The 14679-nt window shown below is 42.1% G+C and overlaps 1 protein-coding gene across 4 annotated transcripts in view; it reads right to left on the reverse strand.

Annotated features, from left to right (window-relative positions):
• Window positions 1–14679, reverse strand: part of TXNRD1 (thioredoxin reductase 1) — a 62762-nt gene that overhangs the window by 22341 nt on the left and 25742 nt on the right. For 2 of the 4 annotated variants that reach the window (XM_032783865.2, XM_075068775.1), the window contains 8 exons: window positions 13358–13467; window positions 9778–9900; window positions 8523–8595; window positions 8284–8403; window positions 7382–7527; window positions 7141–7256; window positions 4756–4981; window positions 733–825 (listed from right to left, as the gene is read on the reverse strand). In XM_032783865.2, the coding sequence (XP_032639756.1) occupies window positions 733–825; window positions 4756–4981; window positions 7141–7256; window positions 7382–7527; window positions 8284–8403; window positions 8523–8595; window positions 9778–9900; window positions 13358–13467 (1007 nt within the window). The remainder of the gene's footprint in view (window positions 1–732; window positions 826–4755; window positions 4982–7140; window positions 7257–7381; window positions 7528–8283; window positions 8404–8522; window positions 8596–9777; window positions 9901–13357; window positions 13468–14679) is intronic. The other 2 variants (XM_032783866.2, XM_032783867.2) reach the window with 2 other exon arrangements.

Here is a 14679-nt window from a genome sequence, read left to right on the forward strand (position 1 = left end):
TTTTTTTTTTTTTTTTTTTTTTTTTTTTTTTTTTTTTTTTTTTTTTACAGAGTCCATCTGTTCTATGCTAATATTGCAGTAGCATGCTGCAGCTGTAGTAGAAGCCATTATGTATCCTCCTTTGCCAATAGTTTATTGTGGGTAGCTCCTTAGGGTCAAATCCTGCAAGCAGCTTCACACGTGCAGACCCCTGTACTCCCTAAAACCTAATGAGTAAAGTTTTCAAAGCACCTAAGTGACTCAAGTAGCCCAAGTTCCCTTGAAAGTCAGTGGGACTCATGTTCCTATGCCATTTAAGTGCTTTTGCAAATTTTACTCATCGTCTGTTGCAGATATACAGGAAACACATCTTGACATTGAGGCCACGTCTATATTTACTGGGGATCAAAGCTGCTGCAATCAGTGCAACAGGAATCCATTTAGTGGGTCTAGTGAAGACCCGCTAAAATAGACCACAGAGCCTTCTCTAGTCGACTCAGGTACTCCAGCGGAATGAGAAGAATAAGTTAGTTGATGGGAGAGCGTAGACACCGCGGTAAGTTGACTTAAGCTATGCCAGCTCCAGCTACTTGAATAAGTCAACTTTCCGCAGTAGTGTAGACACAGCCTGAATAACAAAAAACACTTCAGTCTCCATAAGATCTCTCTAGCAGCACTAACTCTTAATGTTCACTGAAAGGTTTTTCCATGCTCTTCTTTATCAATGTGAAGGCACCATTATGAATTACTTACAGTGTTGTATTCCCCTTCAATTATTTCCCTGCCGTCTGTGGACTGGGCTATGACTTTCAGTTTGCCAGGAGTTCCTTCTTCAATCTGTTCGACCTACAATATTTGAAAATTAAGCTTTACTTTCCAAACGGGAGATATGCAGGAGTAAAATCCTAAGGCTGCAGCTGTTTTCACCCTAGCATAACAGAGTGAAAGACAGAAATTGTGTATCTAATTGCAGCTAGGTCTCCATATGGAGAATGATCCTATGGACACTTCAAAAGCAAGATATATCACAATCTTTTCCATGGCACTTTTTTTCCTTTGATGAATACACAGGATCTGCTCTCACCAAAGGGAAACTAACATTTAATCAAACAAAATTAAAGAACAGACTCTGAATCTATTTAGGTTGCAAATGCATGCAGTCAGTTCTCTGTAGTGCCACACCTTTTCACTCTGAGCCATGTGAATGAGACTGTGCCTCCTAAAGTACAATCCCTTCCTGTGCTTCCCCAGAGACTGTGAGGTTCCATGCTGCCTCTGACCTGAGGCGGTTTATAAAACACAATCTAGCCCTTTCCCATGGTATGAAATTTTTAGGGACAGTTTTACTGCATAATTATCTAGCAACCCAGAATAATAAACTGTAACAACTGTTCTTGTGATTATTTTATATTACAGTATTAAGGCACAGAAAAGGCAATTTTTTCCTAACAATTTCTTAAAATCTTTGTCACTGGACCCATTTTACAGGTTGCATTGAATCAGCACAGTATTATTTAGGGCAATGGTTTTCAAACTTTTTTTTCTGGCAACCCAGTTGAAGAAAAATGTTGATGTTTGGGGTGTAGGAGGGGCTCAGAGCTTGGGCAGAGGGTTGGAGTGCAGGGGTGAGGGCATCAGGATAAGGTTCAGGGTGTGGGAGGGGGCTCTGGACTGAGATTTCAGGCTCTGGGTTTGGGAGGGTGTTAGGGCGTGGGCTTACCTTGGGCAGCTCCCAGTCAGCAGTGCAGCAGGGGTGCTAAGGCAGGCTTCCTGCCTGTCCTAGCACCACAGACTGTGCTGCACCCTGGAAAATGGCCAGCAGTAGGTCCAGCTCCTAGGCAGAGGCACACAAGCTGCTCTGCATGGTTCTCGCCTGCAGGTACTGCCACCCCCAGCTCCCATTGGCTGGGAACCAGCCAATGAAAGTGCGGAGCTGGTGCTCACAGCAGGAGCAGCGCACCAAGCCCTGTGGCCCCCACAGCTAGGAGCCAGACCTGCTGCTGACCACTTCCGGGGTGCAGTGCGGTGTCAGAACAGGTAGGGACTGGCCTGTCTTAGCTGGGCAGCGCTGCCAATGGGACTTCTAACAGCCCGGTCAGCAGTGCTCACCAGAGCCACCATGACTCAGTGCTTTACATTCCACCACCCAGCACTGGGTTGCGACTCGCAGTTTGAAAACGACTGATTTAGGCTGATGCATCCACTGTCTCACAACATTCAACACAAGGCTTCATACTAAAATGGAATGTACATAACTTCACACACAGTGCCAAAAAGAAAAACAAGGAAGATGGCTGCTGAAAATCTGCCCAGCCATCTGAGACTTAATGTCAAAGGATATTCCTGAATGGATATGGGTCTGAATCTGGCTCCCACTGAAGTGAATGGCAAGGTAGCAGAGACAAAGTATGCAACAGTCAAAAATACAAGTAGGGGCTCAATACTGCAGTGTGCTGAGCACTTGTGAGGTGCTGAGCATCCTCAGCACCTGCTGACTTCAATGGGAGTGTAGAGTACTGAGCACTTTGCAGGAAGGCTCAGCATCTTGTAGGCAGGACTGGCGCCAGGATTTCTCGCGCCCTAGGTGCACAGCCATTTCGCCGCCCTCGGGGCTGATCCTGCGGCTCTGGTGGAGCTGCCGCAGGCATTCCTGCGGAGGGTCCGTTGGTCCATGGCTCCGGTGGAGCTGCCGCAGGCATGCCTGCGAGAGGTCCACCGGAGCTGTGGGAGCAGCCGACCCGTCGCAGGCATGACTGCGGCAGCTCCACTGGAGCTGCGGACCAACAGACCCTCCGCAAGCATGCCTGCGACAGGTCAACCGGAGCCACCTGCCGCCCCCTCAGCAAAATGCTGCCCCCTCAATAATCCTGGCGCCCTAAGAGCTTGCCTAGGCTGCCTAAATGGTAGCGCCGGCCCTGCTTGTAGGATCGGGTCCAATAAAAACTGCTGCATTAAATATGGAGCAATTAGAAGCTAAACATTCAGTTCTCTCTTTTTCACATGCATAGGGATTGCTACAGTTTATGCATGAATAAGAAAAGAAAATTCCTTGCAATCTCCACTCTAACCTTTTGGGATAAATCTCTTATCCTTTATGAGAACGGGTGAGTTCACACAATAGAAATTGGCAATTCTCCCCCACACACGCACTCGTTTTTTAAGCCTATCCCCTGGTGCGCTAGGAGTGAAAAGAATGGAATGCATTTTATTTAATTTTTAATCCTTGAACACCTAAAAACATTATAATGTATTGGCTTAGCACCTAATGGAAGTTGTTTCGTAATTCCTTTCCCGTTTTATAATAATTAAACCCTAACGGTTAAGCAAAATGCTGTTGACACCTGCCCTGTCTTTGACAGTAACTTTACATAAAGGACAAAAAAGCTCTCTACGTAGTATAATGGGTCCTTTTTATGGCCTTAATTCACCTAAGAATACCAGGCTTACTCATATGCATAAAGTCAAAGTTCAGCAGGTGCTTACGTGCTTTGCCAAATCAGGACCTTTTCGTTGCCTTATTTTAACCACTTTCTTACACTGTAAAGATACAATTGTATTTTTTACAGTTAGGCCCCAGTCCTGCATTGAGATTTCATGCTGTGGATCCCAATGCCCACGCTTAGTTCCATTAAAACCACAAGTGCAGGAGTCCATGTCTGGGGATCCCCATCCTGCAAACACTACATGTGAGTAAAGATATACACATGTGTAAATTATTTGCACAATTGGGGACTAAACTGCAAGGTGGTTGGTACTTGATTTTTTACACTATTTTCAATAAAATAATCAGATAAACATTCTTTATTTTTATTGCACAGTGAAAAGAATTTTCTTCTCACCTTGCAAATTTAAGAGACATTATGCTGCAAATACTTACTACCATACTTAGGGTATGTCTACACTACCCGCTGGATCAGCAGGTAGCGACTGATTTATCGGGGATCGATTTATCGTGTGTAGTGTAGATGCGATAAAATCGAGCCTTGATTGCTCTCCCGTCAACTGCTGAACTCCAGCTCGGTGAGAGGCGAAAGCAAAGTCGACGGGGGAGCAGCAGCCGTTGATCCCGCACCGCGAGGACGTGAAGTGATTCTAAGTCGATCTAAGATACGTCGACTTCAGCTACGCTATTCTCGCAGCTAAAGTTGTGTCTCTTAGATCGATTCCCCCCTGACCACTGTAGACCAGGCCTTAGTAGTTAATATCTAAGGATAGCTCCTTGACTGTACTGGGTAGTAAGCATTAGGTACTGCAGTAAGCATTTGGAGGCTCAGAATGTTACAAACTGAAACTGACATTCAGTTTATCCTCATGAAATGTGAATGCTTTCGATGCATTGGCCCAGTTCTGCAAAAAAACTTATGCATATGCTTAACTTCGAGTATTGTGAATAGTGCCGCTAACTTCACTGGAACTAGTCACATACTCAAAGTTAAGCATGTGCATTAAATGTTTGCAGAATCAGGACCTTCATTTCTAACAATATTTTTCGCACAAGAGGCTAAAGAATCTAATTCTTATAAAGAATTTTAAAACCTCAGGCAATTTAAATAATAAAACTAGATTGTAGTTTTCAATTAGATAAAGTTTATCAAAATCAGTTACAAGGTAATAAAAAATTTACCTTACTTATGTTTTAGCGTATCCAATAATATGGATTCAACTTTTTGTTGTTATTCAGATGGATAATTCATGTTTCTTAAAATACTATAATCTAAAAATTGCTTTCATTTATGTTTATGTACCACTTTCAAATGTTCCAATGAAAAGGCTTACTTTAATTGGCACAAACTCTTTAATAAACTTGACTCCATGTTCTTCCATATGTTCCCCAATTTTGTTTGCCATTTCCTGATCAAATCCTCTTAAAAGGATGGATCGCACCATTACAGTTACATCCAAACCAAGACCTGCAAGAAATCCAGCACATTCAAGGGCAACGTAGGAAGCTCCAACCACCAGGGTCTTTCCTGGACAGTAAGGCAGAGAGAAGAGATCATCACTGAAAAAAATAAAATATATTAAATTAGACAGACTATTTAATACAATTCTTTACAACTGATAGCTATTTTTCTATAGCGGAAATAGGAAATCTTTAGAACTAGGAATACACTATGTACGCGGTTGGAATCTGAGGTCAGCACATGGCAGAGAAGTTCTAATTAGGAGCATCAAAAATTAATGTGGAATACTCTAACTTGCCTCTCAGTTTGTCCATAATTTTTTTTTTTGTAACTTGGATTGTTTACAATAAAGTATAAGCAGCTGCGCAGATCTTAGCGTCTGTTTTTCTTAAATTTGAATCTTATTGCAAATGATGCTGTAATGAGTTAACTGTTCACAAGGAAGAAGGCTCAGTATGTAGATAAATGTACCATCTGGACTTTTCTGAAGATTTTATTTTAATCAGTGTTGTACAGAATATTAAAATTTACAACCAATATGCAAATAAAACAATATAACAAATGTGTATAAACCATAACTATAGGTGGGAATATTAGGTCCACATGTAATTAAGGTTGTCTGCTGCTTCCTGTTAAAAGCCCCTATTTCCAGTTATAGATAACTTTGCTAAGCTTTAACTGTTTGGGCTGAAGTTTTCCCAACATGAGTGTCTGCTTCAGGCTGGAATTTTTTTAAAATGTTTCAGCAAATACAGTTCAACTGTTTCCAAGAAGGAAAGTAGGAAAAAAATTAAATTTTAATATGGGCAAAACAACTTATTTCAACTGTTTTGTGGAGAGACTTAGCTCCACCATGCTTTAGAGCACCAGTTCTCAACCTATGAATCGGGACCCCAAAGTGAGTCATGACCCCGTTTTAATGGGGTCACCGGGGTGGCATTAGACTCGCTGAAGCCTGTGGCCAAAGCCCAAGCCCCACCACCCCGGGTCAAAGCTAAAGCCTGAGGGCTTCAGCCCTAGGTGGCGGGGCTCTGGTTACATGCAGGTCCCCAGCCTGGGGCAGAAGCCCTTGGGCTTCAGTTTTGGCCCCATCAGGCTTTGGAATTGCCCCCCGCCCTCCTCGCTACAGGCAGTGGGGCTTGGGTGGACTCAGGCTTCAGTCCCTGCTCCTGGGGTCATGTAGTAATTTTTGTTGTCAGAAGGGGGTCATGGTGCAATGAAGTTTGAGAACGCCTGCTTTAGAGCAATGGCTTGAAATCTGGCAATGGATGCATTCCACATGCTTAGTAGAGATGTGTTAGAGTTTGGCAGCTAAATTCTCCAAGGATTCCATCTATAATAAGCATACTCTAGCCCAGGACTGCTGTGGGATGCATTCATAGGAGTTTATTCAAACCTTTTATTTGTTTTGACTCACATAGGTTTGCATGCCCATAATTTTTGTCTTTGGTTCCATGCTCCAAAGAACCTAAAAGCTAAACTCAGTTGAAACCACTGCATTTCACCTGGATGTGTGTTAAAACCTTGCAAAGCCATAAGTTTTGTATGGCTTTCACAGAGTCATAAATCAGTTTGTTTACACCCATAAGATTCATGAAATTTTATGAACTTCTTTGGGAACCTGGATTAAGTTTCAAGGTTGTAACAAGACAAGAAGACAGGCAAATTTCATGTGGTTTCACAACAAAAACTCTAGTATTTCTTGGGTCAACAGTACTTCAGCTCGCTGTATGTGTTTATACAGAATGCTGACCTGTAGAAGTGGAAATGCTTTCAGACTCAGGATTTCCTCAGAACTTGAGCAGAGAGGCTCTCTCAAAGTATACAGTGCTCCTCAACCCGAACAAACCACTACAGCTGCACTGAACCGGGCGCAGACGAATAGAGAGGCAATGAGTGCGATGGGGATGGGGATGGAGATAGGCCTGATGAATTAATGCAAATTATGGGCACTCTCATGTATGGCATCCTCAATTACTGCTGCTGTCAGCCAGGAGTAGTACTACCAAAGGATCGCATGAAACATGTCTCATAGCTTAGTGCTCACAGACTCGTGATGTATGCCAAGTCTGGTGTTCTTGCTGGTCCATTATTCTGCCATGGCCATTCTCCTCTGCTTGTGTTACTTTACAGGGCCATAAGTAATGATGCACCATGCTCAGCACCCCTACTTTCTAACAACCTGCAGCACTCATACCATAGGAGACCATTTTAAAATAGGCATAGTGGATTATTCTGCATTCCTGCCCCTTTTTACCTGGTAATGCAGTATTCCTTGTCTCCAGGGACACCCAGGTAGCGCGGCCTTTCACCAGTGGCAATCAGAAATTTCTCCGCTGTGTAAAATTTCTCTTTTCCTTTGTTATTTGTTGCCTATATGCAAAGCAACAAGCCATAGTTTGTATTTTACTCTTACCAACAAGAAGATTTTGTGTCAGAAAACCATCATTGTCCAAAAATAGTAAAGAAGGGATAGAGGACACATTGCTATTCGGTACCTTAATTGTGTGCGGCCCAACAAATTCTCCGAAAGCATTCTCATATGTGACCTTCTTCTCTCTCAAAGACACCCTGTAGCCCCAGTTGAGAGAGCCAATGTAATTCTGAACAGCTTCTGTCATTGTCTCCCAGCTGTGTTTGACTGCTGAAGAAACAAAAAGATGTCCAGCTTTTAATCTGCTATCCTTCATTGTCCCCAGCCTTCCAACGGGACACTCACATAACAGTAGTCACACAGGGCCCGATTCACCACTGTGTTACTCCTGTTTCACCCTGGCGTACCCCCTGAAATCTAATGAGTTACACCAGCAAACAGTTGGAATAAGGTAGTGGTGAGTCTGACCTACAGTGCTTACCACATGGCTGCAACAACAGCGGCAGGCAAGCGTTTTGCTATCAGTGCGCTCCGACCAAGCCATTCAACATCTTGCTTTTCCTATTTTTTTTAACCCTTGAAGCTTGTAGCTTTATCTCAGTATCAATATTATTCTGTTGACAACTGTTGTGAGCAGGTGTCTGTTAAAACATGAAGAGGTTACATCTCCTTGAGAATTGCCTCTGCATATTCCCACTTACGGGAGCATGCCTGCATCATATCCAGACCCACATATATGGAAATGTAGGGTTCATTATATTAAAGTTGGAAGGTATCAATGGGCTATAAAAATTCACACTACGGCACTGAGGACTTGATACTGAGCACCCCGGTCCCGATTCTGCAATGTATTTAAGCATGCGTGTCGTCCCACTGACCTCAATGGTACCACTCATGTTCTTAAAGCTAGCACAATCTGAACTGTTTTGCAGCAGAGGTTCTGGAGTGCTCAGCACCTTGCAGGGTAGGGTTTTGAATGAGGTACATGAAAATTAAAAGATATGTTTTTTTTTAAAATGTCCATACCTTTCTCCTCAAACTGCCATCCAAACTTGCGTGAATCTTGTAAGGCTTGTCCTAGCAAAGCTGCCTGGTGCATCAGTTTTTTAGGTATACAACCCACATTTACACACGTCCCTCCAAGACCTAAGAGAGAAATAGAATATGTTTTATGCATGAATGTGCTCTGTCCTAAAAGAGAATTTGAGTTTTTTAACAAGAAATATCCCTTTATAACAACATGACTGTAGTAAGCAGAAATTTACCCCATCTAGTTCCCTGAGGAGTAGGAGTAACGTAGTCCAGCACCATCACTTTCTTGCCATACTTGGCAGCCTCCTGGAGAACAAATTAAACAACATGAATATCTAAATATTAGAACTCATTCATACTACATGATAGCATCATACACTGCTGAAAATCAATGTCATTTTTAATTATGTAGTAACAATTGAGTTGCAAAGGCATGGCCAGGTTGTCATTAATCTTCAGGATTAATCTGCATGCTCAAGATGGAACAGAGGGGGGAAAAAACAGGCATATAGATTTCTACAAGTGATGCAGTTTCATTTGGTCGGTTGAGGGCACTGCTAAAGAACTGATGCTCTCCACTTCAGCCAGTCATATTGCTTAAATAATTTCTCAACACTCCATTTCTTTTAAAATCCTTCTAACATTATTTATCTGGTTCTCCCTTTAAAAATATGTTTCTACTGCATTTATCTGACATGTCCTGTAACAGCATAAAGGCTGCTGGCACCAAATTCTGCCCTCAGTTACATCTCTGCACATCTCCTGCACTTCAGTGTGACTGTGCTGGTATACATGAATACAGAATTTAGCCCATGATCTGTAAATGTCAACAGTGGTACTTGTTTTTCAAACTAGTAAACCTGATATCGTGAATGACCACAACTGGCTCATGCGTTATCAATTGTATTCCATCAAATGAGGGGCTTGCAGCTAGTTAAGCAAAACTCCCACTGGCTCTGGTGAGGCCAGGATTTCATTTTATGAAACTATGAAGTTACACAACTTCTTCCATTAAAGATAAAATGACTGATCCAAAAATGGGGGGAAAAAAACTGTGCGCGCACACACATCTATGTACACACACACAGAGAAAGATTCCCAGGTAGATATTAATCTCAGATAAAAATAAAAACTTTTATAATAATAATTTCAGGATAGTTTTTAAAATATTCTCAGCAATTTAATCCAAATGCTAAGAAAACCTCTCGAGATATTTTCCCGATGTTTTCTAACAACATCTCCTGAAGAGGAAAAAAAGGTCAAGTTTTATTTTATATTCACTTTGTTACATTTTCATACTTTTCATCTTCAGACAACTGTCTCTTTAAATGAGGATACCATCCCCTGGGACTAGCACCGGAAGATCCACAAAAAAACAAGAATTAATTTGATGCCTCTACAATATTAGAGATATTCAGACCTGAAATGTTCAGGATGTATTCTGCTCAATTAACAATGGCTCATAAATTTGCGTTTTGTCACTCATACCTTGGAAGCAGCCAGACCTCCAGAACCCCCTCCAATGACAATGAGATCATAGTCATAGGAATCCTGCATGTGATCATGTCCCTTTGTTTCAAGTAGTTTTTGAATCTTTCCTTCCTTATGTGCCTGAAAGAAGAAAACAAAGAGACAAATCTATTCAAAGAAAAGCATTATCCATAGCTCTCAAATCTGAATCAATGACAAAACGAATACTTCCATTGAGAAACAGGTGCTGGGGGAGGGAGAAATGGGTATTTTTTTGATTTTGCAAACAGTACTCCCAGTTAGCTTCTTAGGGTTGTATCTTCGTAATCCATACTCCAATAGCTCAGCTTCCTGCATAGACACAAAAATATGAACCTGCTGCTTTTGTGCAGGTTTGGACTGAACAGTTCAATGTACTGCATTAAATCAGTCCTAGTCCCTGTTCATATTATATAATATGCTGACACAGAATGAATTCAACCAGCCTATAATTTGTTGGGTTTTTAAAATAATTATTCCCCCACCCGCTGCCATCCTTTTCTAGAGTTGTTTTTTCCACAGCATGTCTGAGCAGGAAAATTCAGCAATGCCATCTGCTCTCTGAAAACATCCCCTAAAGTTTTTTAACAAACTTCAGTTACCACTCTACCAACTACATAAACTAGTCTGTCTCTTAGAAAAAAGAACTATACTTAATGTTTTTTGCATGTGGCTTTTCCTGAGGTTTGACATAATAGTTTTAACTTTCATTCCAGAATCATGGGACCAAGTGCAAGAAAGTCAAATGAAGTCAATGGAGTTGCACCAGGGATGAATTTGCCTCTGCTCTCTTTGTATGGATTAGCTGTTATTCTGCTCTAATAGTTATGCATTTGGACAGTTGTAGTCTACAAACCACATTCCATTAATCTTCATATCCCTCTGTCCAAAATCAACCATTGTGTTAAGTTTGTGGGGCCCCACTTCAATGGAATTTAGACTAAGGGCTTGGCTACACTCGAAACTCCAAAGGGTTGCCGCGGGACCGCTCCCACGGCTGCGCTTTGAAGTGCAAGTGTGGTCGCAGGGCCAGCGCTGGAAGAGAGCTCTCCCAGCGCTGCAGGTACTCCACCTCCCCGTGGGGATTAGTTTACAGCACTGGGAGCCACACTCCCAGCGCTGGGGCACTGTTTACACTGGTGCTTTACAGCGCTGTAACTTGCTGCGCTCAGAGGGGTGTTTTTTCACAACCCTGAGCGAGAAAGTTGCAGCGCTGTAAAGTGCCAGTGTAGCCAAGGCCTAAGTAAAAAACATGAAAGATTTTCCCCACAAGGCCTGATACTTAATGTTGCAGGAAAAACTTCCATTGACCCCAATGGCACAAGATAAAACCTCTAGTGAGCAAGGACCAGGTCCTCAGTTGGTGTCATAGCTCCAAATTACTTTCCATACAAAATAAACATCCCCGTTATGTTAAAGGGACACAGCCACCTTTGAAACCACACAGCTTTCTGAGAGCTTGTTAGCTACTGGAAAGAAGCTGGAAGGAAATTTTTCATCATAACTTTTTTTGACAGAATTTGTGTCGAAACAAAGCATTTAGAAACATGTGTTATTTCGACAGACATTCCCACAGGAAAAACAAGCCTGAAACTAAAAAAAATTATTTCAGAAAATTTGCATCTTGTAATTCTGAAACTTCATTCCAGAATCTGGAGCTCCACAGAACAGGTAACACAGCCAGGCTGGGGCTGAATTACCTTCTCCAGATAAATTCTGCAAGGCCAGAGGGGGAATGAAAGGCATCCTCCTACCCCATTTTATACTTCTGCATGGTCCCCTGACTGAGCAGAAAAGCCTCTGCAGTGTCCAGAACAGGGGGAAGTGCATGAATCTCTCTTCAGCACAAAGGGACTGAGAGCCATGCATGGATCAGGGTGGGGTGGAGAGAAAGGAGAAGACATGCTCACTGTCTGTTAGTGTCTTCTTTTGTTGTTCTGTTTCTTTCAGAAAGCAAGGAGAGAAAATCATTGAAAAACAAAAAGAAAAAACAGGAAAATGTGATGGCAAAACCCCCAAAATTGGCAGAGGGATTCAGGGAACAAGAATAGCACTTGAAAATACCTTTAACTCACTTCATTAAACTGACTACATTTCAAGACCCCCTTCAAGCATCTATCTATCTATTATAATTACATGCCAAGCACATTTTTGTTGATTTAGCTGTTTGCACTGCATTGCGAGGTTATTATCCCCCTGGATCAAGATGTGAAAGTACACAAAGAGAACAAATGCATCTGATAAACATATTAAGAAAATACTAGTTCATAGAACAAAATTAGGAAGTAAAGAATAAACAGATCAGGCAATACTCCATCCATCTCCCTGCCTCCCCCCAAAACTCCACACTAAGCAAATAACATCTCAATAAATTATGGTGCTGCCATTTATAATCACAAATCACACATATGATAAACTAGCACAAATCATCCTTATGCCCTAAGCCTCATAGAAATCACTACAAATTTCTCTCTATTTGGAGTTTCATTCAATGAGTATATCATATCTTCCAAAGAGTTAATATTCTACCATATACGATATATTGTGACTCTCACACCGAACAGACGTTACGTGTAGTGCATCTACATTAGGGGTTTTTGCCAGTACCGCTCTTTAATTCACAGATCACATCTCATCCACACCCCTGACCAACATAGCTATGCTGGCAAAAGTCAGTAGCGTAGACTTGGCTGTAGAAAGCTAAATCAGAAGCATTAGATAATCACCAACTGCTTTTTAAAAATGGAAACAAAACCCTGAAAGCATCAGAGGCATCAGTAGCTGGGAACATGTAACCACACACACAAAACTCACAGAAAAAAAGAATATTGCATCTAAAACTTTGGATTCATTTCCCCTTTGGTAACACGGCCTTTGCCCTATGGCTGGGTTCAAGTTCTATTTCTGTTAGAACAGCTTAGGAAGGAAGCATTTATTGTACTCTGTGAAATACTGTTTCACACTGTTCAAGTTTACAGAAATAAGTTGAAAAGGGAAGTGTGCTGTTTCTCTCCACCTCTCTTCCTCCCCAAAACACATCCTTTTGTTTGCCTGATGGCGACAGCCCTGTCTGAGGCCAGACAGCCGTCACAAAGTAGCTAGCAGATAACCATCAAACATAATTAGTGAGAAAAGCATCCTTGATGAAGCACACATCATAAGACGAGACTATAAAGCCTACTTCTACTGTATCTGGAGAGATGATACTTTGTAAGTCATGCTTTGAAATTTTTTTAAAAAGAATGTTTCATTTTGCATCACATAAGTTATAAAACTGTTTAGAGTCTTTACTACATCAGTAGTTCTCAACTTTTTCCATATCAAGATCTTTCCCCTCTCCCCCTTCACAGCCTCCCTTCAGAGCTCTGCTCCGATTTAGCTGGGATCTTGCCAGGACCTGCCTCCCATTCAGTAATAAGGGGCAAGGGTGATTGTGACTCGAGGCTGAAACAACCCCCTGAACTACACACTGTTAAAAGGAAGGCTGCATCTGTACTGATTCTTACCTTCAAATCTAAAAAGTTAAAAAGATCTGTTCATATTGGGTTTTTTTCCCTACCTTTAAAGTTTTGTCATAATCTCCTATTTGCTTCTGTTGCACAAATACAATTGGTACTGAAGTTTCCATGGTTAGTTCATATAGTACGTCTTGCAGCTTCTGCCCATCCTCTGTGAATAAAGTACAAAAGAATACCGAGTCTAAAGTCTTCCTTTATGACGGCTACACTGTGAAGTGAACTCACAGGGGGGTGTGGCTTTCTGTTTCTCAAGAATGATCACTCACTTCCCCATGTGAATTGGATTACACTTCAATGCAAGCCTGTTTCCTAAGGCAATGATGAGTCACATGCAAAGTTAGAATGACTTGCAATATTTTAGTCTGCTGAAATCCAATAAACCGATTGGTTAGGATTCCTGCCGGTTTTACAATACATTTAGGAAAAAACAGGGAAATTAGACTTTCTGTGATTAAGTTTTTAAGTTTTAAAGAAAACGACTATCAATATTTTTTCTCTCTCAGCTCTCCAGAAAAAAAAAAAAACAAAAACTCATTATCCATTAGTTTTTCATGCTAATATCTTATGAAAATGTATTTAAAGTTTGGGATGGTTCTCTTTTGGTTAGTTTCTTCAAAACTCTTCCTTCAGTTGCATCAGTTAACATGACTAGGATTACCATATTTCAAGTTTCCATATACAGGACACTGCCAAGGAGGGGATGTGGAGAGTAAGAAGTTAGGTTAAGTTGGGAGGTGCTGGAGGGGTATTTAGGGGGTGGGGGTGTCCTGGGAGGGGTATTTGGGAGTGCTGGAGGAGATACCTGGGCAGTGCTGGAGGGAGTACCTGTGGCCTCACACTCAAGGTGGGGGTTAACGTCGTACTCCCTGTCAAAGTGGCAGGACAGCTAGTGCAGGATCGGGACACAGCACCAGCACATCAGTCAACATCTGTGGGCTTCTCCCCGTCCCAGGGCAGGGAGCCTCGGCCTGGCCCTGTCACTCTCCTGGCCAGACTCTAAGGCCCCGCAGTGCCCCACAATATGCCAATATTTTTATGGCCGACCTGGAACAACGCTTCCTCAGCTCTCGTCCACTCACGTCCCTTCTCTACCTACGCTACATTGATGACATCATCATCTGGACCCATGGAAAGGAGACTCTGGAAAAATTCCACCATGATTTCAACAGCTTCCATCCCACCATCAACCTCAGCCTGGACCAATCGACACGGGAGGTCCACTTTCTAGACACCACGGTGCAAATAAGTGATGGTCACATTAACACCACTCTATACCAAAAACCTACCAACCGCTATGCCTACCTTCATGCCTCCAGCTTCCATCCCGGGCACATCACACGATCCACTGTCTACAGCCAAGCAC

The sequence above is a fragment of the Chelonoidis abingdonii genome, chromosome 1 (genome assembly GCF_003597395.2).
Source record: "Chelonoidis abingdonii isolate Lonesome George chromosome 1, CheloAbing_2.0, whole genome shotgun sequence".
In the NCBI taxonomy this organism is placed as follows: Eukaryota; Metazoa; Chordata; order Testudines; family Testudinidae; genus Chelonoidis; species Chelonoidis abingdonii.